Source organism: Podarcis gaigeae, assembly GCF_964106915.1.
Source record: "Podarcis gaigeae genome assembly, chromosome: 2".
Taxonomy (NCBI): domain Eukaryota; kingdom Metazoa; phylum Chordata; class Lepidosauria; order Squamata; family Lacertidae; genus Podarcis; species Podarcis gaigeae.
Window position 1 is genome coordinate 70,404,568 of NC_139679.1, and position 26,031 is coordinate 70,430,598.

Here is a 26,031-nt window from a genome sequence, read left to right on the forward strand (position 1 = left end):
CCCTGGCGCCTGGGAGACTCGGCGGCTCAGCTTTGGACTCCCACGACGCCCAAAAGCCGCAGCAAGGCGGGAGCCCCGGCATTGGCTCCTTCCCGCCCTCTCTGCATTTCCATGGAGACAGGAGCAGGAAGTATAAACGAGAAATCCGACTTCACCTCTCTCTCCACAGGCGCCACAGCCGGATCCTTCGAAGAAACGTCCCCGGGCGCCTTGGCGCGCGCGCTGCGTATTCGGGCAAGTCTCGGGAAGGAGGCGGAGGGTGCTGCGTTGCCGCTTGGTTCTTTTCTTCCCCAGAGACTGCGAAGGAAGCAGCCTGAGAAAGGGTGGGAAGCTGTGGAGGGATCCGTCGCCTCTCCCTCATCAGATGGGCGCAGGAAGGGAGCGGCGAGAGAGCGCGCTCAGAGGAAGAGTTGGATGCGTGTGCAGGACTCAACAGACGCTCTTTGCTCTTATAGGATGACACGAAGCCCCTAGGAGGGCAAGGGTCCCTTTATCAGCAGGTTAGAGGAGAAAAGTTGAGATGGTACAACTTTTCTCACCCAGTCAATAAAAGCTTTCTGCAGGTAAAAGTTCATAGGGCAAGTCTTGGGTTTGCTTGTTTTTTAATGGGTCCAGAGAAGATTCCCTAGGGAAACTATTAGCAAGCCGGCTCATTATACTGAGGCTGCTTCCAGCCTGCTACTTAGCAGCAACACAATTTCTGTTGATTGGGTGGTCCTCGCCAAACAAGCCGACTTCCCCCAAAGACCTCGGAAAGCTGGCCAGAGGGGTGACCCTGTGTTTCCTCACATTCTCTGGCCCTAATCTCAGTCATGGCTATGCAAGAGCATCTGAAGGTGAAAGAACATCATCGCCGCCCCATAACAGCTCTTGGCTACCATTCAGCCCGACGGGAGTGCCTCACCGGCTTTGAAGGTGAGTCCTAGCTAGGGAGGTACATTTTTCCAGTTCTTTGTAAGCATTACAGCATTAAATTCTACCCAACTTCCATGCCTGCTTTGTACAACATGCCCAAATCTTGGACAGTTACATCACATAATAGACCGCCATTTCCATCCCCACAACAAGAGTACAGCCCAAAACACAGTATATCTATCACCTGAACCAAGAGTCTGCTTTCTGTCTCATCTACGTGCTTTCAGCACATGTCCCCATGTGCCTATATGACCTCTGAATTTATGCTTGAGTTCTCATCAGGGAATGCCATACTAGCACAGTGCCCTCATTCAAAACCCGTCAGGTTTTTCCTTAAGGCATCTCTCTCCAAATGAGCTGGAGACGTTCCTTCCGAAATGAGCCCCTAGCTAAACAAGCTGTATTGTCACCCTTCTTGCCCTGATAGATGGAGTGATCAAATGGTGGGACGTGGAGAATGGGCGCATGTCCCTCTGCGCCAAGGAGCATGCTGGTCGAGTCACCCACTTCCAGTCCTGGGTGCAGGCACGACTCCTCTTCTCTTCTTCCAACGATGGCTCCGTGCTCGTGTGGGCTGTAGGCGGCACTGTGCTTGACCGCATCCTGGTAAGAACCACACCGTATTACATCCTGGGGTCAGGGCAGGCCAAGAGTAATGTCACAGTAGCTTTTCTGAAGTTTGTAAGTCATTGCATGGAATTGATCAGATATCATAGAACAGGGTTTACCAAACTTGAGCCTCCAGCTGTTTTTGGACTACAATTCCCATCACCCCTGAACACTGGTCCTGCTAGCTAGGGATGATGGGAATTGTAGTCCAAAAACAGCTGGAGCCCCAAGTATGGGAAACCCTGTCAGAGAGTGATTGTGCCAAGCTCTTGCTCAATTCTGGGGATTCCTGGGATGCTACAGCTGCAATTTAGGTAGAGATCTCACTTTCTGCACCTACTAACTGAGGCTTCTGAGAATAAAGGAGAACTTGCCCCAACCAGTATTCCCACGAAGGGCTGCAACTCAGGAGCAGAGCACATGCATTGCACACAGGAAGCCCCAGGCTCAGTTCCCAGCTTCTCCAGGTAGCACTGGAAAGGACATCTGTCTGACACCCTGGAAAGCTGCTGCCAGTCAGTGCAGACCTGGTGTGCCTAAGCTGTGGCCTTACAGAGCTCCCATCAGCCCCAGGCAAGCCTCAGGGATAATGGGAGTTGTAGTCCAACAACAAATGGAGAGCTGCAGGTTCCCTGTCCCTGGGGTAAAAGGCAGCTTCCTAAATATTGTTTGGCTAACTAAACAATCTATGACCTTTTCAGCAGGGGAAGGGGTATTGTTTTTGTTAGTATGCTGTACATTTTTGTGTTTTTATTTTGTAAACCACCCTGCAATCTTCGGATGAAGGGCCATATAGAAATGTAATGAATAAATAAATAAAATATTTGAGCCTTGAAGTGTCATGTTCATTCTGCAAGACAGGCAGTGCTTTCTTCTGGGGGCTACTCAAGGGTTTTCGGTGCCCACACCTCCCCCCCCCCAACACCAAATGTTAAAAGTGTGGCACTTACTGCAACAACTTCATGGTGAGTACCGGCACCTTTTATTTCTTTTAAAAAAGCACTGAAAACAGGAATAGATTTTGCTGTCTTCTGGGCCTCGAGTGCCCTGCTGGTCTAACTCCAATAAAATCTATGTAAGACCAGGCCCTTCCAGAGAGTCTTGCAGGGTGAGAACTAGGCAGTATTGCCTCTCTGAGTCCCTAGAGCCTATTATTTTGTGCACAGTCTCCCTGTGCTCAAGCCAGTCCCCGCTTTCCCTCCCTCCAGCTAGGCTACCCTATCTTCACCTTGTCCATCAGCCTGGCTCGGCATCTCCTGCTCTGTGGCAGCAAGGGACGCTTGATGGCTTTCCCCTTGGATGAAAGGAGAGAATCTGGCCACGTGGTCCACATGGCCCAGGGCTTTTCCGAGCACACACACACAGACATTGTGTCCTGCATCGCCTGCCTGGACAACCAAATATACACAGCAGGGTAAGTTGGGAGATGTGGGAGTGAAGAATGGGCTCCGTCTGCAGATGGGTTCAAAGTACAGACGCCCTATGATACTTACAGCTTTGCGAAATGCTTCTATCATATGCTACTCATGTCATGCAGAACCTTATCAAACAGGCCCTGCTGGAAGGGAGTGAGATGGTCTCCAGCAAGGTGACAGTAATAATGTGGTTTCTGGATGACTGTGAAGGACAAAGCAGTGAGTCATACACATTTTCCCAAGGAGGGAATCTGCAGCTCTGCTTTGAAACCAAAGCTCCCTCTCTCCCACCATGGGGAGGTTTAAGCCACACCAGCCTCAGAATCCAGCTTCAGTAGATCCAACAGTCCCTTCCCTTCCCAGGTATGACAAGAAGCTGCTGATCTTTGACACCTATCAGACTCCAGGCAGGAAGGGCCTGACAACCAAGCACTGCATCCCACGTGCCCATCGTGCAGCCATCACTCACCTGCTGCTGGTGCGGCAGCAAGAAACCACAAGGTACAAGCTCAGTGCAAAGGGCAGGCCACCTAGGCCGTGGGATCTGGATAATGGGTTGTGTGTGTGAAGGCATTTGTCAAGAGGTGCTCTCCTGCTACGTGACCCATGACCCGTCAGCATCTAATTGACTCTCCTTGCCCCCGAACAGGAAGGTACTAGGCAAGAGTAGCCAGTTAGGTGCTAGCAGCAGTGGACTGAGGGGAGACTTTTGTGCTGAAGGATAGTCTTATGTTGTACTTGCATGGCAGCTTCCTGGTGCCACAATTCTTATGTAGAACAGGGGTGGGAAACCTCAGAACTGGGGCCAGGCGTAGACCTCCAGGCCTCTTTGAATGACTCCTGGGACTTGTCCCAGGCCACGCACGTCCATCCACAAGCTGTTCCCCTGACTGATCCTTCTCTGCATCCCACTCAAGTGCTTTTGCATGGCTGTTGAGTTGCGACAATGCCTCTTATTTGCCTGGATGTGGGCATGCGTAGAAACCTCTGGCTTTTACTGTAGGAAAGGTAGGAGTCATACCAATGACTCTGCCCACTGCTGGCATGAGGCCCCAGGAAGAGAATGTGGCCTCTCACTTGGGCTGAAAAAAGTTCCTCATTCTGGCATAAGGACAGGGAAACGAGACAAAGCAGGATTCCCTCTTTAGTCACTTCAAAAGGGCAAATCCTGCTACCCAAAGAGATCTGCTGTGGTGTGGATGGAAGCATACAATTGAAGGACAAGGATGAGCTAAATTCGCTCTCACATATAGAAAGTGAGAATCACTGTGCGCTGAATGCACACCTACCACCTTTTATAATGTACTCTGCATAAATTCTCTTCCCTTACAGTCCTTAATTCCTGCTTCCGCCCCCTCTGATTCACGTTTCCTAGGTTATATTTCTTCTCCATTTTTTAAATAAAAAAATACTATTTGGGTTTTGCTCCCTCCTCCATTCCCTCCCCCTCCCTTTGCAGCTTCCTTCCTTTCCTGAGAAGTTAGCATGGAGATGGGGAAAGGAGAAGCAGGAGGAGATGCCTCCTTCTCTGAATGGATTTCTGTTGCAGAGGCTGGGGCTCTAAGTGGCAGATCTAGAGCCAGAGGGCTCTGGAAGGATGACGTTTACCACAAAGAGGAACTGGAAGCCGCAGGATGTTACTCGAACCTCTGGCCAGGAGGGAGAGGCTTTGAGTGTGTTCCGCTTGGGGAAGTGTAAAATAAGAATACTTTGCTTAAAGAAAAAAGAAATGTTATATTTTCTCCTGCTTTCAATGATTCACTTGAAAGGGAGCCATGGGTTTATATAGAGGGTGTGAAGTCTTTGCTTGGGAAATGTAAGCGCAGCCCTGCTCCTCCACTGCACTGCCAAAGTCCTGCTTCCCTGACCCTCCCTCTGGTCTGTGATCTCCTCTGCAGGGTGCTCTCAGGTTCTTTTGACCAGACAGTTGGCATCTGGTCCCAGGATGGGAAGCTCATCCAGCGCCTTGGTCCCTTCACCGGGAACATTACTGGACTCTGCTACGTGGCATCTGTTGGCATCGTCTGGATCACCAGTGGCACAACCCAGCCCACCCTCTATGAGCCTCAGTCTGGGGAAATAGTGAGCAACTTAAGTGTGGCATTTCCATGTACACCTCCGCCTAAAGATCAATGAACTTGTTATTATAAGGAGCCCTCTACTGGTGATGGATTAGCATTGCTTCCGCCTCAACTAGCATATTCTTTCCCTTTCTGTCTTTGTGAATTGTGGCCAAGAGGATAAGCCAGCTGACTCTCTCCACATGCGCTGCCAGGCTGCGCCAATCAACTCCCACACTTGCCCGCAGTCTTAGTATATTAGGCATGTGTATTAAGACTATATATGCTAGCATTGTCCAGTTTTTTGTTTTCTTCCAGCAAGGCCACAGTCCTAGCGGAAAACAATTGCTGCCAAGGGTTTGGCCATGCTGTGCAAATGGGGACCGATAAGCCCAGGATCCTGTTGCTCACCCATGTTACACATGAAGCAGGATTTTGTAGGGTGCCTTTTCATGGGCTGTTACTTCAGATTGCAGGAGTTAAAGTTGCATGGAGCATATTCAAGTGTGCCATCTTCAACCCATAGCAGCCTGAAGCAGGGTGGCTCACAAAAGCTTTATCACTTGGTTCTGCAGAATGTGCTAAGGTGCCATTTTGTCTGGGACAGATTTCCAGACTTGGAAGTCAATTTAAAGCCTGCCATACAGCCTAGTCCTCCATGCATGACATTATTTGGCTTATTGGTGGTAACCAGCAAAAGATGCCTGGGGACCAGTGCCTTGTGAGGAGAGGGTACAATAGTAAGCTTTGCGTGTCAAAAAAAGGCCTCTGGTTCAGTTCCTGGCATCTCCACTTAAAATGACCTAAGTAATGGGAGCAATCAGTTCCTGAGACCTGAAGGAGCTGCTGCCACTCAGAGTATTAAATACTGGGCTGGATAGATAGATAGATAAATAGCCTGACCTGGAACAACATACGTAACGTCCCCTGTTCCTATGGGAGCTGTTCTATGGGATGATTTTTCCTTGAAGAATTGCCTGTCCTTAGTTGGCCTCAGCTCCTCATATTGATTAGTTTTTATCATATGAAAAATTACCCATGTCAAAAAGAACACTCTTTGATGGAGCACGTTTCTTTTAACAAGCTGCCTTACCTTGACAGATCAGACCCATTTTGCCTGATTAATGACACGATACAGATGACATAAAAACTATACACAGCCGTTTTATATTGAAAAATTACTCTGATCCTCTTCCAAATGTCAGTTGGCAGATATACTGAAGATTAAATCCTGTCTCTTCTCATTTCCTTAGCTGTTGTATCCTCCCATTCTCAGGCCCTCTTCCTGAACATGTTTTTCAATTGCTATTTCCATTGGGTAGATGCTTCAAAAGCCATTAGCGCCTCTAACACTGTATTCCTGGATCTGCAAACTCCCCCAAAAACATACTCAAAGGTTACATTTCTTTGTAGCTTTCAATACCAGATCCAACTGCATTTCACAATTCCATCCCAAGTTCTGTCATGTGCTCAACAAAGCTCAAAAGTCCACTAAACAAGTGCCCCCAGCACAGCTCTTTTTGATAGGTCTTTGACCCCTAAGTAAAGATAGCTCTTGTGTACCATTCCACATTTATAGGAAGAATAAGGAGAAACAGGTATTAAATGGCCAACCTGTTCTGAATTCTTTGTGCTGATCTGCTTTCAGGTTTCACAGTTCATATCCACATTCCAAGGCCGACAGAAAGATGGGCCTGCTCTTCAGCAGCTTCTCAGCCTGCCAGACTCGAGGCATGTGATAGGTGAGTTCTCCAGCAGAGTACAGATGCCCCCCAATATCTGCAATACAAGGCCTCACCTGGTCTCTCAGCTGCCAATATTAGATTCAGCATCTCTTCTTATCTGTAGGCCATGCCCTTTCATGCAGTTAGGAGAAAATAGCTTTAATGGAAGATACTAGAACAGTGTGGCACCCAGTGGTGAAAGTGTTGAATTGGCATTGGAGATATCCAGGTTCATTCCACCACTCAGCCACAAAGCTTGCTGGGCCTCCTTGGCCAATCACCCTCTCCCAGTTTAGCTTATGCCACTGGATTGTTGTGAGGAAAACATGGGGTGAGTAAACTATGTCTTTTGCCCTGAACTCCTTGAAGGAAAGGCATGATATAAAAGTAGTAAAAATTGATTAATTAGTACAAAAAAGGGCTTTCATCACAGAACCAGGTGGTGACCTTGGTAGACTCGTGTGCTTATTGCATTCAGACCCAGGGTGGGTAAAGCACTTGGGAGAGACTAAATGTTCCCATGGGCATCTGGCTAATTGTTGTGGGAACAGGTTTTTTTGCCTGATCCAGCAGGCTCTTCTTATGTTCCTGTTGGTTCCCACCACAGATCCCAGATTTATATCCAGAGATTCCAGTTTCATGCAAACAGGTGTTGTGAGATCTATGCATGCTTTTCTAATTTAACACAAGGCGATTTCCCACTCAGCTTCTTCAGAGATATTATGAGGCTCAGTGGATGACAAGAGCTTTTTAGAATAACCCAAGTATTTTAAGAAACGCAGAACTTTTCCTTCTTCCAGGCACAGCAAAGCCACAGCAAATACTCGTCTGGCGCTACAGTGAGTTGGGATGCCTGACAGTGCTGCCTTGCAAACACCCCCTAGAGTGCCTAGCTTATGGTAAGCAGCCATTTATATCTCTAACTCTGCAACAGCTCCAGCCCCAGATGCACAAGCTCCGCCAGGTGAGGTTCAAAGCTGGAATAGCCTTATCTGGCTGGAACAAGGGCTGGGGTTGAGTTTTATGTGTCCAGCAATAAAACTTTTGTCTGGTTTTCCGAAGCCCCTGCTGCCCCTTCTTGACCTTCTGAATGTATCTCCACCAGCCAAAAAGGAGCCCGTTTTGCTCTTCAGTGGGGACAGCAGTGGGATGCTACAGAAGTGGGAGAAGAGCTACATCTCTCCCTTCATCTACAGGTAAGGTTTCGTCCCCACAGACCAAGAAGAAATGCCAGTCCCTGGTGTGTGACATGGGTTGGGGAAGCCCCTATTGCAAGGTATGGCGGTGAGCAGAGGCTGGCCTAAGAGCTGCAGATTTCTGTTGGTAAGGAGAAGAAGCACAACCCCTGGCAGAGGAGACTCTGTAGTGTAGCAGGTCTGTGCTATTTGGTGTCCAGATAGAAGCTATCTCCTAGTGTCCAGAATAATAGAGGAGCTTAACTACTAAATGTGTTACCCTTGGTCACTAGCTGCCATTGGCCTAGAACACAAGCCCCTGGAATAGATGTGGTTGGAGGAATGCTGTGATCTGGGAGGAATCTCCCTTGCCATCTCTCACTAAGTCAGGGGGGTGTTGGACTACAGCTCCCATCATCCCTGTCAATCAGCCACCCTGGCTGGGACTGATGGGACTTAAAATTCCAGCAACATCAGGAGGGTCACAAATTTCCCATCTCTGTAGTGGAGTTTCAAAAAGTTGTTCTTCTCCAGCATCTGGCTCTAACCGTGTCATGGTTAGTAGTGCTGTACAAAGATGAGATGCTTGCAGACAAGCAGACACCTGCCCATCCTAGTCCCTCGTGCTCCCTGCCCTCTGCAGCTGCCCATTCTCCGCCTGCTCCAGTCATGCAGCCATCTGCCCCTCATGCCATTGTGAGCACCCTCAACCACAACCCTGTCCACAGCCACAGGTCTACACCCCCCCCCCCACACTCATCCTGTGTGTCTCTGTTTCTTTCAGCAGGGAGTCCTTCCACCTAAGTGAAGCCCAACTGGAAAGAAGAGGCCCCTTGGCACAGCAGAGGGAGGAGGGTGGCAAGGAGAAGCCACAGCCTTGTCCAGATTCCCCTCGAAAGCCAGGAAAGGCCTCCATTGGGCAGCAGAGTGGCTACACCAGGTTCCGAAGTGCAGCAAAAGACATGCGGAAAGGAAGCATAGGCTTCACTAGGTAACTGTCATTGTGCTCTGCCCAAGAGTATGTGCTACTGTAGCAGAGAGGCAACAGCATAATTTGTCTTGAAGAGACCGAGGGACTGCCCTTTCTTCCTTGGGGATCAGGCAGACCTTCACCATTTGCTTTGCAGCAGGGCTGGACAACCTGTGATGCTCCAGATATTGTTGGAGCCATGCTCCCATCATCCCTTGCTAGTATGACTAATGGTCAGGGATGATGGTCACCAAGCTGGCCAGAACAGGGCATGATTTAATTTTGGAGAGAGAGTTGGCTTCTGTAATGTTGGCTATGAAATGACAGATGAAAGGTACCGTAGTTGCTGCCTTGCTAACGAAGCCCTGGGCCTTTGCCAGGGCTCTCTTTGCTGAAGAGTTGAATATCCTGGTGGTGTCGGCAGCTGACGGGAACATTTATCTCTGGGAGTTTGAGAGCTTCATCCCAGAACCTTCTGCCCAGGTGAGTGCAAACCGCTGTCCTACCCTCTGCTTCTTGGATGGAAGACAGAAGACATGTGCTTGCAGGTAAGCCACAGGAAGTGAATGGCCCCTGTCCTCCAAGATAAGAAAGATAAACCAGCCAGCCACATTTATTTAACAGAGCCAACTAGGAGCCGCATGTCAGCACAGGTTTTGGATCAGAAAATTCCCTTGGATTACAAACAAAAGAGAAGTGGGTGACATTTCTCCTAGAGAAAGGTTCCCTTAATGGTTTGCTATTTTCATCCCATGCTGTAGCAATGCCCACCTGTGTTGGATCAAAATTCTGAAACATTGGCATCAAGCTGTGTTCAAGATGAGAAGACCCAGGCCACTTCAAGCAGTTGTGTAACAGGTGAAGAAAGTGGTTTGGAGTAAACTCAGAGGGGAAAGAAAAAGAGACAATGCTTCAAAGGTGCACAAAAGTAAACATTGAATGGCCCAATGCACTTTGAATGTATCCTTCCACAAGTACACTCCACAGCCCAATCCTAACCATGCCTCGTAAGTTCTATTGAATTCAGTGGGGCTTATTCCCAAGTAAGTGGGGTGAGGATTGCAAGCTTAGATGGAAAACATCGTGTGGCAGGGCTGAATCAAGGGTAGTCTGAGACAAGCCAGTAGTTAGGACTGAAGAGTAAGCCAGAACCAAATGAAAACTTGTGAGTCAGAGTCTAAAAAGCAGATCAGGAGTGGCAAGCGAGTCAGGGCCAAAGACCAGCCAAGGCTGCAGGAACCCACCAGAGCTCAGGAAGACTGTGTTGCTCAAGCAAGCCTCAACTGGACCAGGAAGCCCCCTTACACTCTTTGCTGTCTAGGAGGCTCCAATAGTCAGCCTGAGTGGGTGGAGTCATTCCCTGAGAAGCTACCACAAGGCAGCTGTCCTGGCAAGCCTATACCGTGGTCCGGGACCAAATGAACCAGAGCACTGTATAGGACACTCGGGTCATCCTCACTTCCATTTGCTCTGCCACTCCCCCCCCCCCCCCAGAAAACCCATGGTTTAGCGCTAAATCAGAATAAACGGCAATCAGGTTTTTTGTAGATTGTCATTTGTTCCAGGGGAAAGCAACAGGGGACAGGCAAAATCATTTGGACTCATGCCTAGAATTCACTGAACAAGTAGAAAACCACTGAGACTTGTGCTTTCCGGAAACAGGACAAACAAAAAGGTGGCTGAGTCCACTTGTTGTACACCTAAGTGTCCCTGATGAAATCTCCCTTCAAACCATGCTGGGGCACTGAATGTTTCTCTCATTTCTCTAGTTTCATCTAGTTTCTCTAGTTTTCATTTGGTACTGGTGCCTCCCCACCTTTCTTCCCCTTGGAGTAGGGTCAAGCTGGGGATAAAAAGCACCACAGGCTCGTTTTTTGGGAAGTCACCTCCTGAGTGTGTAAGAGATTCCAGTCCCTGTTTTTTCCTCTTCTCCATCCTGCTACTGCCTCTCTCATGCCAGTACTGCCTTAAATAGGTTTCACCTGCAGAACAGTGCTGTGCGGGCACACGGGCATGGTGACGGCACTTGCCGTGGCAGCTGGCGATGCTGGACTGTACTTCCCCTACCTGGTGAGTGAACCGTAGAATGGACTTGGATGGCATTGTATGAGACAGCCCAGTCTCTGTTGATGGGCAGCAGGGAGAGAGTGGGATGCTGTAGGAAGAGCCTGCATGGCACATATAGGGAGGAGAGGGGATGTGGGTGAGTGACAGTGCCAGAGAGAGAACACACACTGCAAGCAGGGGAGGCAGCATTGCAAAGCAAGACTTCACCTTGCTGTATTTCATTGTAGCTCAGTGGAGGATGGGATGGAAAGCTGTGTCTTTGGGACCTGCACAACCACTCTTTGCAAAATGCCTTTTCCAGTCTACCTGAGGACAACGGGCCCATCCTGGATATGGCCTACTCCCCAAAGAGGTGGGTGATTCTGTCTGCCTGCTCATTTGAAAAGTGGGGAAGCCACAGAATGTTCTCAAACAGCATTTTGAGGCCTCCCAAGCAGGAGAGACGTATTGCTGAAAAGTGGGGGTGGGGGACAACAGTAATAGAAAGGATGAAGCCACTCCTGCAGGAACCTAATCTTTGGGTTCAGGGCCGCTAATTCAATTTTGCCATGTCTTTTGCCATCCCCACATCCACAGCCCACACCCTCCTGGACCGGGCAGGAGGCAATTTGCTTTCTCTTCTAGCACTGGCAGAGTTTTTATCTGCGCTTTCAATCCTCACTGTGCTGATCTGGTGCTCTTGGCTGAGCTCTGTGGGCACAAAGCCGCTGTCGTAGCCTTGGTCTGGCACCCACTAGAGGACAAGTGGGTTAGCGGTGCTGAAGATGGCTCCATTCGGCTCTGGGTAAGCCCTTAATCAGGTGGTGACTTTCATATGTTGGGTATATTCACTAGCAGGGAGGTAGGAAAACTTTGGGCTAGTTGCTGAAGAACTTGGTGGAATTTCTGGACCAATAAGTTTTTTGGGGAGTTATACGGATTTTCCGGGGAATGACCAGAAAGTCTTCCTCCAGCAGCAGAGATGATGGGATTTTTATTTTTAATGATTCACGTAGAGTGAAGATGGTGGATGCTGTGTGCAGAACCTGAGAGCCTCCAGAGGGATCACTTGCCTCTGCATCGACCAGGTCAATGGCTGCATTCTTGCAGGGGTCCATGATACCATCAGGTAGCGCCTGCATAAGGAGGCTGGTGGTGGAAAGGAAAGGGATAAGAGGCAGCACATCTTTGAACAGGCTGATGGCTCTGCCTTTTTCTCCCTGCAGGGTTTATGATCCAAATTCTGGAGTGCAGGTGCAAAGTTACACAGGGCACCAAGATTCCATCAAGGGACTCATCCATGTCCCAGAAATGGAGCAGGTAGGAAAGACAGGGACCACCTACTAGGGGAAAAGGTCAAGAAAGCTGGGGGCTGGGAGTTTCCCCACTCTTAGGTCCAAGTCATGAATGGACCAGCGCAAAGCAATGCATATACTGTGATGGTGCATATTGGAGCCATGTGCCTAATCTGTATCTATCAGCATCCTGTTCAGAGAGCCAGCTGCATGTTGACGACATTTAGTGAGGTCCTGCCCACTTTTGAGCTGGGCAGCACTACCAAAAGATTGCCCCCATGCTGTATTATTGTTGTTTAAATAGGGTATTATATTGCACTTCCAGTCCTCCTACAAACAAACTAGTACTTAATGGAGAGGGGGAATTGTATCCTTTTTTTATTTTAGAATTCAAAGCAGTTTACAAGACGTTTACCTATCACAGCACAGCCAAGGGGTGGACTGAACAAATAATTACCTGTTTTCTGCTTCTGTCCGGCTTCACTAACAGCGGCTGACAATAAGCTGAATCCTACTGAGGGAGCAAACATGGCTGCCCCCCTCTAGCTTGTATCTAGGCCAGCAATAGCCATCCTTTGTGGGGCAGGCAAGGGCGACCTCTACAAGCTAAGAATATGCCTCAGAAGTTGCTACAGGATTCTGTAGTGTATTCTCTGTTCACATGGGAAGCACTCAGATCCTGCTTGTGGATTTCCCATGGGCACCTGCTTGACAGCTGTGAGAACAGAATGCTGGATGAGATGGGCCTTTGGTCTGGTCTAGCAGGCCCTGTTCTTAAGCTGAACATGGAAAGTCAGATGTTAACACAGTGAGTTGGCTCACTGCTTAAGCCATGAGTGTGCCTCTCAGAGTCCTGAGGATATTGCTGAGGATTCTGGGGCCCAGACTTGACTTGTGCACAGCCAGCCATGCCAGAAGCAGAATACATATGTGGCTTATAACGCTGTTCCTTGAATCATGCTGGGTGTCTGACCAAATGTCACTTGGGTCTTTGGCCGACTAACTTTTTTTTTTTAGCGTACTCTTTAAAAAAGCAGCTTCCTTACTGATTACTTTAATGCAAATCTGTCAGTTGTGGAGAAGTACACCCACACACCCACATGCGTATCAGGAAGGTGCAATGTGGCAGGAGGAAATCCTGTTCTGATATCCTAGCTTGGCTTGCACTGATAGTGGATCCCAGGCTGGTGCCGCCCACTCTAGTCTGCTATGCAGTTGGATGGGAGACCAATGCAGTTTGAAGACCCACATGAGTGAGGACCATCGGTGACCGATGCACTGCATGGAGACACTGAATCCAGCCCCATAGAGGGTGCTGACGCTGTTGCACCCTGACGTGTTCTCCTCTCTGCTTCCCTGCAGTATGTGTCGGTCTCTCTAGATGGCACAGTGTGCATGTGGAAGGCCTATCGCCCAGGGGAGCAGCTCGAGGCCCAGGTCAGGTGGTGACTTTACTCTCCTGCTGGGTGCTACCCAAGACCTAGACTCTGAGACTCTCAGCTTCCATTTTAACAAAGAGCACATTTCCATCGTTTGCGGTTGTGCAGGAAAGCTTCAAAAGACGTGTGTTCAGCATGCTCAGATGCTAGTGAAACAACTAGGTGGGGCTCCCAGTGGTCAAGGGTGAGGCTTCTGTGCTCTGCTGCTTCCTGTCCCCTCCCCATAGTCCTTGCTTCTGTGTCTCTCTTTCCTCCCCTTTTACTGCCGTCACAGTCCCTGCAAGCATATTCTGTGAAATGACATTTGCAATGAGAATAACTTGTGCCGACCAAGAACATACAAGCTAATGTGGATAATTAACTGTGATCTTTTCTTTGGTGCTGTCTTCTGCCCGGGCCCATGTCCTGCTGCACTTAAATTAGATTTGAGCTTACACATTCGAGGCAGAATGCAAGAACTTCAAAAGGCCAGGCACAGCCAGTGATTAGGTGCCCCCAGGCAGCCTGAAATGTGGTAGGAAGCTTTCATGTCAATGAGTCATCCCTGTATAAGCAATTTGCACTCATATTCTAAGAAATAATGCAGCCTAGCCAGGAAAGGTTAAAAATTAAAAACAGCAGTAAATGCTGATGCATATTGATTGAAATTCTTTTCCGGACACATGATCAAAGTTGTTAGCCCAGTAAACATGCAGCTGTTAGCCACTGGCTAGGCCAGGGGTAGGCAACCTAAGGCCCGGGGGCCGGATGCGGCCCAATCGCCTACTAAATCCGGCCCACGGACGGTCCGGGAATCAGCGTGTTTTTACATGAGTAGAATGTATCCTTTTTTAAAAAATGTATCTCTGGGTTACTTGCGGGGCCTGCTTGGTGTTTTTACCTGAGTAGAATGTGTGCTTTTATTTAAAATGCATCTCTGGGTTATTTGTGGGGCATAGGAATTTGTTCATTTTTTTCTTCAAAATATAGTCCGGCCCACCACATGGTCTGAGGGACGGTGGACTGGCCCATGGCTGAAAAATTTTGCTGACCCCTGGGCTAGGCAGAGCCCAGACAACTTCACTCCAGGATGTGCTTCAGTTGCAGCAACACCACATTCCCCGTTCTGTACATGCCATACTTTGTATCTGAGAAAATTAATTTTGTCTCCCAGATAGCACATGCATCACTATTGCGATTATTGCTGGAATGTGATTATATAAGTGTTAGGGGCACCTACTTACTGGCAATGAGAATGGTGATGAGCAATTATAACTCCCACACTGCTTCTGTCTGTTCAATTGTGTGGCTTTCCTCTTAATTTTGTTACATATCTATTTGCAAACATTTGCCTAGCATGTAGAACAGGCTTCCTCAAACTCAGCCCTCCAGATGTTTTTGGCCTACAACTCCCATGATCCCTAGCTAGCAGGACCAGTGGTCAGGGATGATGGGAATTGTAGTCTCAAAACATCTGGAGGGCCGAGGTTGAGGAAGCCTGATGTAGAACACAGAAATCTGCTTCATGCTCTGTCAGACCATTTACCCATCTAGCACTGCACACAAACAATGGCTTTCCAGGGTCTCATATTGGGACCTTTCCCAGCCATATGTGGAGATGCAAGGGATTCAACCTGGGACCCTCTGCATACAGAGAAGATGCCTTACCATGGAGCTACAGCCACATCCCACTGTGAGTGACACAGGTGCTGCTATTGATGCTTGTTATGAGGAACTGAACGCACCAGTTAGGCTGCATATAAAGTTTGATAACCAGAGCTAAAAGCTCTAGGACAATGGAGTCAAATTCTCTCTGTGAAGCCTATTTTTGTTCCCTCTTGGTTGCTAGGCAGTGGTGTAAGAAGAAAAACAATCTATTGTGCCAGAATGCCATCCTGTGTGTGCCTGGGTATGCCAAGCTGGCATTCAGAGGCACACAGGCCAAAGCAGCGAGTGCTTTTCCCCTGACATCAGCTCTGCTGTCCACTTGTATTAATATCAGCATATACTTGTTTTGGGAACCACATGCCACTTTTGAGAGCTACGTTGTGGCTTTCGGTGCTATTTCCATATCAGGGATTTTTCCATTTTTACTATTTTGAGAACAGAGCTGATTGCAGAGTAACCAAGAAACATCATGTGCCCATGGTAACCAGCTGGTCAAGCAATGCTGACCGCCAGTCTCAGGATGGTGCTTGCAATGAGAGTATGCATCTACACTGCTAATGGATGCAATCTCTGTTAACTGTGTTAGTGCTGAATTCCCTTGTCTTGCCCCTCAAAGATTCATGAAGAAGGGGGTTCTGTATTTCTTGCCCAGTTGTTCTGCGTGTGACTCTACCTGGACAGTGCTACAGCTGTACAATAAACTTACTCTTCTCTTTTCGCTACTCATGAATTGTACACTCTCTTGTTGCTGCGACGAATCCAAACCTCTGGGGTTTGGAAGCAGGTAACTGAGACCATCAAGTGACTTGCAAACTTTAGGGACTCCTGTTACTGTGCAGAAGGTGTACTCCACTCCAAAAGCTTGTGCTGTTGGCTATGTAGCCTGATCCCTTCGCCCTGCCAATTTAATACTATTTCTTGCCCCCCAGCCTCTTTTAACTTCTCTAGTAGTAAATATCCTTTGAGTAAGTAGAGCAGGGATGGGGAACATGTTACCCTCCAAATGCTATTGGACTACAACTCCCATCATCTCTGGCTGGGGCTGATGAGGGTTGGGTCCAAACACAGGTCCTCAGCCCTGTTGCGGGGCATGCCTTTTCTTCACTAAGCATCTGCCACCCATTCTCACATATGTTGAGCAAAGGTTTCTCACCAGAGGCAGCCCCGCAGTACTCTAACCTTCTGACAGTACCAGTTTAGACAAGATATTTGTCACAGGGTTTGACCTTGTGTGGCTCTTGGGGTGTCATTGCTGGCACATAGTGAGTGGAGCAGCTAGGGAGTATGGAGAGGGGCTTTAACCCTCAGCCCTCATCATCCATCACTCTGGTCAGCATCCTGTAAATCCATCCCTGCTTTTTTTACAATGGAAGGAAATAACTTTTGGGCACTGATGAGAGCTTTCCTCTCAATGTGCGTGGCTGGTGCTGGGGAAGGGGGAATTCGGATCAGGATCATAGTATGAGCAAAGGGTGTTAGCTCACCTTCCTGAGACAACATCCCCCTTTGCACCTATTTCCTTCTTTTAAAAAATCAGCCACACAAGTCCAAATGTACTATCTAGATTAGCCCTAGCCTGGAGGCTATGAAAGCATGCATCGCTGAGGCCACTCTATATCTGTCAGGGCTGCTTAACCAGCTTAAGCCGGTAAAAAAAAGTGCTCTGGGCCACAGAGGAAACTTGTGCTTCTGGTGACAAAATATGGTTCAAGAAGCACCCTGAAACCATAAACCTGTTCCTCCAGAGGGAATGCAACCCCATCAAAGAGGGAATGCAACCCCATCACCAAGAGTGACTCAGGTCTTACCTGCACTGAGCCTCAGTTTCTTGGCCCACATCCAGTCCATGACTGTGCTGAAGAGGCACTTGTTCAGCACTTCCTCAAAGCAGATGGAATTAGATGAATTGGGCTTCCTGCCTCACCTGTCAAAGAGAAGTGGAGCTGAGGGCTATCTGCTTATTGATTACTCCTGGTAGCAAATCTCTGGATGACGTCGCTCAGTTGTTTCATGTAGATGTTGAAAAGCACAAGGAACAAGACTGAAACCCGTAGCACAAATGCTCAAGCACTACATTCTGACATAAGCTATCCAGGTAGCAGTGGAATCATTGTAAAATTGCGCCTCTAATTCTCAGTCCAGACAGTCTGTCCAGACTGAGAGGTCAAGAAGAATAAACAAGGCAGCACTCCTCCTTTCTCCTGGCATAAGTCATCCATCAGGGTGACTGAAGTAGATCCAGAAAATCAGTTGGCACCAGGTCTGTCTTGAAACTTTTTCTTAAAGAACAATGCCAAGTAGCCATTGCATCCCATTAAGCAATGGGATTTCAGACTCCCTGTCGGTTAGAATACTCCTACAATGGGCCTACAAGTTCAGAGAGCCCAGTAAATCTATTCAAATGAAAGCTGGGTCAAATTGCCTTTCGTGCAATTACATGAATTCAGAGATGCATGGAGGGTGGTTGGCTGTGGAACGCAGGAACATAAAGTACGTGTGACAAAAAAATTATTGTGAGGAAAAAGTGGAATGCCTTACATATTCTTCTGGTGGGTCTTGTGGGAATCTTGCTCCTTGGTTTTTTACTATGTCCAGTGGTCTCACAATAATTAGTATTACAATATATCTATGAGGAGCACGCCTTCCAAGAAAAGCAACAAAACATTAAAATGGCTCTGGTTAGCATTAAAAAATGTAAACAAGAGTGGTTCTTCTCTCCCCCCCCCCCCATGTGTGTGTGAATTTTGTGTTTTACAATTTAAAATACTCATTTAAACATCCTTAAAATATCAATGACTTCCCTTCGCTTTCCATGGTTCATTGTGCATATCATAAATCCCTGCATTTACAAAAACTAAACCATTAAGTATTCCATTATTACATCCATCAAAACTTATTTATACTGTTGAATTTATCTTAATGCTGCCAACGTTTTCAAGTGTACACAATTTCCCCCTATGTATTCAATAAACGTTTTCCAGTCTTCTCTATACATATGTTCTTGTTTTCTCATTCTATTTGTTAAGTCTGCAAGCTGTGCATATTCTGTCAGCTTAAGTTGCCATTCTTCTTTAATTGGGACCTCGCTCGTTTTCCATTTTTGAGCTAACAAAATACAGGCCGCAGCAAGAATGGTTTTTTCAAGCAAGATGGGGAAAGGGCTGCAGAAAATCCTATACTGTATAGTAATTGAACCAAGGGTGCATATACACCATACATTTAAAGCACACAGCTTCCTCCAAAGAATCGTGGGAACTGTAGTTTATTCCTCACAGAGCTTCAATTCCCAACACCCTTATCAAACTACAGTTCCCAAAATACTTTAGGGGATGCCATGTGCTTTAAATATGCATTAAATCATGTGTGGTGGAGTCTGCAGCCTTAGATTCCACACCAAGTTTTCTTCCACTGCTGGGCCTACCATTCCTTTGGGATGGAGCGAGGAGGACCTGAGCAACCTCGTCAGACCATCAAGTCACCCAGATAGAGAAAATTTCCACCCTGAACTGCGTAAGCTAAGATGCTAACCCAAAATACTCAAGCACCTTGTTACATGTTCAAATCTGGTTGGGCAGGCAGGGATCTTTTGCCTGGAGCTTCAGGAGTGGACTGGGTCAAGCCAGGGCGACAGCTGGCAGTAGGGGGATTTACCTAGGGTATTACTAAACACCCTGGGTAAATTGAGAAACACAAGCTAATTCTGGAGTCCTAATCCTCTTCCTTCCCCCAGCTGGAGTGAGGCATGTCAGTCACGCAGTAGGGACCCAGCTACCAGCCTAGAGCGCTTCCACGGCTGGCTCTGCAGAGGATGTAGAGAGCCTGAACATGGGTGAAGTGCAAAAGGTGAGTGAATTCTGATCCTGTAACAAATACTGGGGGGTGGGGTGGGGTTGCATTCACAGAATGACTCTTTCAGCATCTACTCTCTGGCAGGACTTGCTATCAGTCTGCTCCCCAGAACTGGTTCTACAGACCCACCATGATTACTATCTACACTTAATATCTGCAACATGGGGACTGCAACAATGTGTTGTGGCTGTTCACTGTTTCAGTCAGCCATGCCTGCCACGGCAATATTCCCTTCTGTTCCTCTGTTGCCTGTTTTTTCTTCCCCGCCCACCCCCTACCGAACGTCAGCCAGAATTCTGTGCCTGCCGCACCATCTGTCCTCACTGGGCTGTTTGAGGGATCTCCATCACCACCACCGAAATATTTCTGGTACTTCTGTAAACCTTGAGGTTCCTGCCGATAATCTCCCTCTTGTTCATGGATGGCACCATTTTGGCTACATGAGCAACAGCACTCAACCTCTCAACACAAAGCAAATGGAATGGTAACCAGAAGCTGCAGGATGCAACTCTGGTGTCCATGATGGAGGCTGGTGAGACCTTTCATGTGTGAGAGGAGCAGGGGGAATGAGGGTGGTCAAAACATGGCTATTAAATAATCTAAGGCCTGTGAAAATGTGGGGGAGCTGACTGTTATTATGATGACTATTTTATTATTGGGCTGTCTGTCAGTATGCTTTTTATTATGCTTTTATCACTGATGTTCTATAAAGTATTTTTAATGTTCTACATAGCCTTGATAAAGGATGGTATATAAATTGTTGTTGTTGTGAATGGTATATTTTTTCTTTTTGTTGTTATTTTATTTGTTCCCCATCCATCTGACTGGGTTGCCCACACATTCTCGAGCAACTTACATAAAAACATAATAAAACATTACATAATAATCATCATCACAAATTGAGAAAGCTGAACTTTGAGATGTTTCTCTGAAGCTGGTAAAAACTAGTAAAATGGCCCCATTGTCTAAGGATGAAGGCTCTAAAAACATGGTGGGCCCTCTCTAGGAGACAGCAGCTAGAATAAAGATCCCAGCCAGTAAATGCTGCTTTTGCGCCTAGGGCCTTCTCTCCGTCATCCAGAAGCTTAAAGGCTCTGAAGAGCAGGAGTTGCGAATTGTCCTCCTCGGGCTGGACAATGCTGGAAAGACTACTTTGCTCAAGAGCCTGGCATCGGAAGAAGTCAGCACCATTACCCCCACACAGGTAAGCACAGCGGCAAAGGAGATCAGTGCTGAGGGATTGGGATGGGGTGTGTGGCAAGGATAACCAGTTACATAAAGTCAGTGGAGCAGATTGGCAGTCAGGATCCTAACCACCCCCCTGCTGTTACGCTCCTCTCATCCCCACAGTGTGGAGCTCAGACACACCAGCAATAGCACCTTGGCTCTCTCAGAGCAACCCATCCCCTGTGCTTTTCAGGCAAGCCTTGTAGCGAATCCATTGCATTGCGACGAGGGAGGAGGAGTTGCTTTTATGTTTCTAATATATTGGCATATTTGATGAAAAGGTTGCCCATCTTCTGAGTTCTCATCACCAACTGGGCCACATGCAAATTCTGGGTAGTTTGCAGCAGAGCAACGGGGTGGGGATTCTTCAGCATAGGACGCATGCAGTCCCTGCTATGCCTCTCCCCTACCCACCTGATTTCAGTATGGTGTACTGGTTAAGAGTGGTAGACTCGTAATCTGGGGAACCGGGTTCGCATCTCCGCTCCTCCACATGCAGCTGCTGGGTGACCTTGGGCCAGTCACACTTCTCCGAAGTCTCTCAGCCCCACTCACCTCACAGAGTGTTTGTTGTGGGGGAGGAAGGGAAAGGAGAATGTTAGCCGCTTTGAGACTCCTACAGGTAGTGATAGAGTGGGATATCAAATCCAAACTCCTCTTCTTCTTCTTCTTCTTCTTCTTCTTCTTCTTCTTCTTCTTCTGAAGGGATTCAACATCAAGAGTGTCCACTCTCATGGCTTCAAGCTCAATGTCTGGGACATAGGAGGGCAGCGGGCGATCCGGGCCTATTGGAAGAAGTACCTGGGCAGCACAGACCTTCTGGTGAGTGTGGGGCTCCGCCCCTAAAACTGCCTTTGTAGAAATTTGTCTGCTGGAACCACACAAGTTACAAAATTAAGGCAAGGTTAATATCCAGGGTCCTCCAGACAGCCTTTTCACTGTACATTCATGAAGGCTTATGTTCATCATGGTATTGGGGACAGGGGACGGCTGCACACGATCCCATGTTCAATACTGTTATATCTGCAGAAGTTTTGGGGTGGATATACTGCTTTGTTTCCAATCAATACATGTCCCATAGCTGAAAGCCTTTAACTTTCCATGCTACAAATGTTCCGGATTTGGTGTGGTTTTTTGGTCCTACTTTTGTTCTGTTGTAATGCAAACATTCGCCTCCAGGTGGCAATAGTGTGGTAGCACTGAGCAAGCATCACAGAACAACTAATAAAGTGGAATGATGTGTGGATGCTCAAGTATAAATCCACCTCTCATGTGCTATTATTGTATCAATGACATGTTGCACATGCAATGGAACCACCAATCTGGAAGGCTTTAGGCAGTGCCAGCTGACCGGCCTCAGATTGAAGAATTTAGAAGGTATTATCAAAGGACAACTAATTGTTATTTTATTTACTTTATTATTATACTTCTACAGCCATAATGTGTGGAGGGGGTGGATAGGGCACCATTTGGATTTCATACCTTAGAAAGCAAGATGTCTTGGGGCTGCCTTAAAAGAACCAAAAAGCTTTAGGAGCTGGTAAGAAGAGCTGGGACCAAAGGAATAATGCTGGGCTGTAGATGATTCCCTTCTTTTCCTCGTTGCAGATCTATGTTATTGACAGTGCTGACCAGAAACGCTTTGAGGAGACTGGGCAGGTAGGATAGACAGTTTACTTCCTCCAATCCCATAATTCTACCTATGGCAGGAATTTGGTAATCTGGACTGTGGAGAACTGAACAACTGGGAATTCGTGTTGTGAGGGGTGAAAATATTGTCAAATAATAGCAGAGTCTAGACGTAGAACCCAGTGTTCAGAATGCTTGCTTGGTGTCTTAACCTTACATCTCCTTCTCCTTACCCCCTTTAGCTTAGCGGGTTCAGAAGGTATGGATCATGGGAGAATCAACTGTACAGTGGTACCTCTGTTTACGTACTTAATTCGTTCCGGAGGTCCGTACTTAAACTGAAACTGTTCTTAACCTGAAGCACCACTTTAGCTAATGGGGCCTCCTGCTGCCACTGCGCCGCCGGAGCACGATTTCTGTTCTCATCCTGAAGCAAAGTTCTTAACCTGAAGCACTATTTCTGGGTTAGTGGAGTCTGTAACCTGAAGCGTGTGTAACCTTAGATACCACTGTATTATGACCACCACCCGCCCTGTGCTCATAGCAGTTAAGGAACAGCTATGACACATCCCTTGAAGGACAAAGCCCTACCCCTCTGGGTTTACCATTCGAAAAAGGAGTTTTGTGAAACAGAGTACATTAGAAGTACTAGTTCTGGGTAGAGGTGATTTGTGCCTGAATGCCACAGCTAGCAATATAACCTCCTATGGGTGGGTCTTGATGAAACTTCATACAATGAGCCTGTTCAGAATCCACTGTGTACTCTTTATCTTTGGCAGGAGTTGTCCGAACTAGTGGAAGATGAGAATCTCACGGGTGTCCCACTGTTGGTGTTTGCTAACAAGCAGGATCTAGCAACAGCATCCCCTGCAGCAGAGATTGCTGAAGGGCTCAACCTGCACACATACCGAGACCGGCCATGGCAAATCCAGGCTTGCTCAGCCCTATCTGGTGAAGGCATTCAGGTATGAAGGGGTGTGTTGTGTCTGTGTTGTGGCGCATCGTGAAGTTCTGTAGGGAATGGGAAAGGGAGGTGATCATGGCTGGAATCAGAGCCCAGAAAGTGCTGCCAATCACTGTCTCTCTTTTATCTATCTAGGATGGGATGAACTGGATTTGCAGCGAGATCACAAGTCGGAAAAAATGAAAATTCTGAACACAGGAATGGATTTTCATATCTACAGAATCCCCAGAGGCCACAGCCTCAGTCTTAGTGGTGCACAAAAGTTCATAGCAGAAGGTACCATCAGGAAATGGCCCAAGATTCAAAGATGAGAAAGGATGTTGAACTGAAATGATTTCCTGAGTTTTCTGAAATATCTGACCTAAGTAAATCTCCTCCTGCAAGCATACCGTAATAAGGAATGCAACGCTAGATTTTTGAAAATCATCCTGGAACTATAATTGTGATCATGGCGAAAATGAACTTAAAGCAAAAGATCCATATTCTCACTGGACAGATACTGACTACTGACTCTGCAAACAACCTGGTATGATAAGCTCACCTTACTAATGTACTAGATACACCCATTACTTTCAAATAAGCGTACAAAACGTTTGCACTTGGCAATCACTGGACTCCATGAATGAATTCTACAGCTTCCAGCCTTGCACTTCTATTTACATTCCCTTTTGCTGATGACAGCAAAAGTTCTCAAAGGCTAAATAGCTTTACAATTTCCTTCATTCCTAACTGGGCCACAAAATCCACAGGAAACAAGCCAGGCACACAGATCTCTAGGGAAAACATTTTTCCCTGTGTTAATACCCTCTCCTGCAGAACTGACCTGGAAGAGCTGCTGCAGAAAAGAATCCCTGAAAATTGTGGGGTGGAACTATGTGCGATTCCTGAGCCTCCTACAAAAGACAGAGAAAAATTAGGCTGTCCACTTCTCTGGACTGGAAAACAAAAGCACCACCCTGCCAAAGTTTTATCTACCCATGAAGATCTTTGTAGGGGAAAGCAGGGGGAAAGATTGCACACCCTAAACGTGAATATGCTCCTGCTCATTTAGGAACTCCCATCAGATCCTGTCCAGAGGTGGAGCCATAACAGGGGCAATTTTGTTTCAATGAAGTGGCCTGTAGCCTCTAGGCTGGCAATTTCTGAATTCTTAGTTCAAAAGATGGGTTAACAGGGACATCTTTATCACTGCTATATTGGAGTTGTTTGTCTTCAATACCAGGATACACAGATCAAATGAGGGAGACTCTGGTTGTTTCCACACTAGCCATTTTCTTTGATTGTACATCAAGCAAACTCTGTTTTTATGGTGTTATCACTAGTGCCAACCCATTGCACATCAGGGTTTTCTGTGTTCCATCTTTTTCCATTCCTGGTTTGTAGCGATATTTTTTGTCTCAAAATGCAGTTCCTGCACTAATGGAACTACAATATCCCTGAGGCTTCTAAGGGCTACCGTCCATTTAGTCAATAGATTACTTCTTGCTCATTTGAAAATGGCTAGTTGCTCTTGCTCACTCCTGGCCAAGGAATTCCTGGAAGTAAACCACACTAAATTCAATAGGACATATTTCTTTGTAGACGTGATTATGATTGTGTTGTTAGCCCCTAATTAGTCAGTTCTTGTTTCCTGGAAAGGAGCTTTAATTGCTGTCCAAGCAATAGCTCGTTACATTTTACTTTTTTATTCTGCTATTGTAATTGTACCAATAATTAGAAGAAGAAATTACTGTGGCTTCAAAAAAGGAAATCAATTAAAGCCATTTAAAGGAACGGGAACTAATTAAGGGTCAGTTCTCTGGGCCCCTGCTACTAGAGAACAAGAAGCAACTAATTGGCTATTTTAAAAGAAAGGGGCAGGGAGAAACCTATTCATTAAAGGTACAGTTGCAGGGGAACGTCCCTCTAAGTGAAGATACAATAGGATCTTGCCAGATTTTTATGGACAATATAGCACTATGTCAAGTGCTGTGTGGAACCATAATTTTTATTTCTGCTTCCAGCTGACTGTAGTTAAGTAATGCCGTGGTAGCACTAGTGTCAAATTAACTTCTAGCTCAAAAGACAATGAACTGAATACCCAAGGGAAAGGCATATAGATACATACTGTTATGAGTTTGGTTTGGGAGAAAGTAGACTGTATGTGAGTTCCTTCTATCCCTTGGATCCAGCAAGGGTTAAAATATAAGCCAAGCTGGCTTCCTGGCTGAGGTGATAGCCTGGGTGATGGGCCATTAAGAGAAACAAAGGAAAGGGGCTCTGTGTGAGATGGCACATGAGTGCCCCCCCCCCAGCTTGTGGTTGGTTAAAAGGATGATGTCAGAGTTTAGACCTGAGTTGCAGTGATGTGAGCTAGAGAGTAAAGCAGCAAGCTGGGAGAAGACAGAGAGACAGAACAATGTTGGATGTCTGTAAACTCCAAGGCTGTGGCTATGGGAGAAACAAGAGCCTTTTGGGATGTTAATGCTGTGAACCCCTCCTTTGTAGGCTAAGATTGTATATATGTGTAAATAAACTGTATATCCTAAAGGCACCACAGTCTCCACTCTGCCTCATTCCCAGAATGAAACACGAACCCTGGGTAAGTGCCTGGAATCCCTAGAATCTCGCATCTCTCGATTTGGATGGCGGGCAACAATACATTAGAATCCTATTGGAACAACGAAAGAGGCACAGTCACATGTAGCTCAGTGCCGGATGCAAAGTAATGTTGTTTGGATGGTTAGCCAATCTAAGCCCTAAAAAAAGAGCAAACCAAATTAGGAGGACTCAGCCTGTCCTCCAGTTTGTGGATGAAGTCACTTGTATTCCTTTGGACCTGGATGCCACATTCAGTCACTGAGAGATCAGGGGTGCAAACTTGAATAAAAGATTGTGGGGGCCCAGGTAAGCCCCGCCCTGCATAATCAATCATGACACAGTTCAAACACACCATTTGAAAGGGAATGCCCATCAACTTTTGGGGGGCCTAAAAGTATTTTATTGTGGGGGCTGAAGCCCCCACGGCCTCTAAGAGTTGGCTCCTTTGGAGAGGATTGTGACTAGATCTAGGATTCTGACAAGATGC

The 26,031-nt window shown here is 47.1% G+C and overlaps 2 protein-coding genes across 2 annotated transcripts; both read left to right on the forward strand.

The window, feature by feature from the left end:
• On the forward strand, positions 1–16,017 carry LOC310838739 (uncharacterized protein). The gene is made up of 18 exons (XM_083726374.1): positions 1–915; positions 1,343–1,521; positions 2,733–2,938; positions 3,303–3,440; positions 4,838–5,021; positions 6,648–6,741; positions 7,524–7,622; positions 7,829–7,919; positions 8,683–8,889; positions 9,249–9,351; positions 9,630–9,726; positions 10,844–10,938; positions 11,163–11,287; positions 11,560–11,719; positions 11,931–12,043; positions 12,141–12,234; positions 13,572–13,646; positions 14,618–16,017. Exons 1-18 carry the CDS (start codon positions 813–815, stop codon positions 14,663–14,665), a joined length of 2,211 nt encoding a protein of 736 aa, XP_083582500.1. The 5' UTR covers positions 1–812; the 3' UTR covers positions 14,666–16,017.
• A 2,476-nt stretch (positions 16,018–18,493) lies between these two features.
• LOC310838762 (ADP-ribosylation factor-like protein 3) lies at positions 18,494–25,497 on the forward strand. Its single transcript, XM_083726427.1, has 6 exons — positions 18,494–19,138; positions 20,205–20,348; positions 21,077–21,193; positions 21,980–22,030; positions 22,780–22,965; positions 23,100–25,497. The coding sequence occupies exons 1-6, from the start codon at positions 19,121–19,123 to the stop codon at positions 23,145–23,147; spliced, it is 564 nt and encodes a 187-aa protein (XP_083582553.1). The 5' UTR covers positions 18,494–19,120; the 3' UTR covers positions 23,148–25,497.
• Positions 25,498–26,031: the final 534 nt, after the last annotated feature.

What these genes read in the sequence shown, in the direction of transcription:
- LOC310838739 (XM_083726374.1), top strand. Translation starts at nt 813, where the DNA reads ATGGCTATGCAAGAGCATCTGAAGGTGAAAGAACATCATCGCCGCCCC. An exon ending in GTGCCTCACCGGCTTTGAAG is followed by an intron (nt 916 to 1,342) that starts GTGAGTCCTAGC and finishes TTGCCCTGATAG; the next exon opens with ATGGAGTGATCAAATGGTGG. An exon ending in AGACTCGAGGCATGTGATAG is followed by an intron (nt 6,742 to 7,523) that starts GTGAGTTCTCCA and finishes TCCTTCTTCCAG; the next exon opens with GCACAGCAAAGCCACAGCAA.
- LOC310838762 (XM_083726427.1), top strand. An exon ending in TGGGCAGCACAGACCTTCTG is followed by an intron (nt 21,194 to 21,979) that starts GTGAGTGTGGGG and finishes TCCTCGTTGCAG; the next exon opens with ATCTATGTTATTGACAGTGC. An exon ending in TATCTGGTGAAGGCATTCAG is followed by an intron (nt 22,966 to 23,099) that starts GTATGAAGGGGT and finishes TTATCTATCTAG; the next exon opens with GATGGGATGAACTGGATTTG.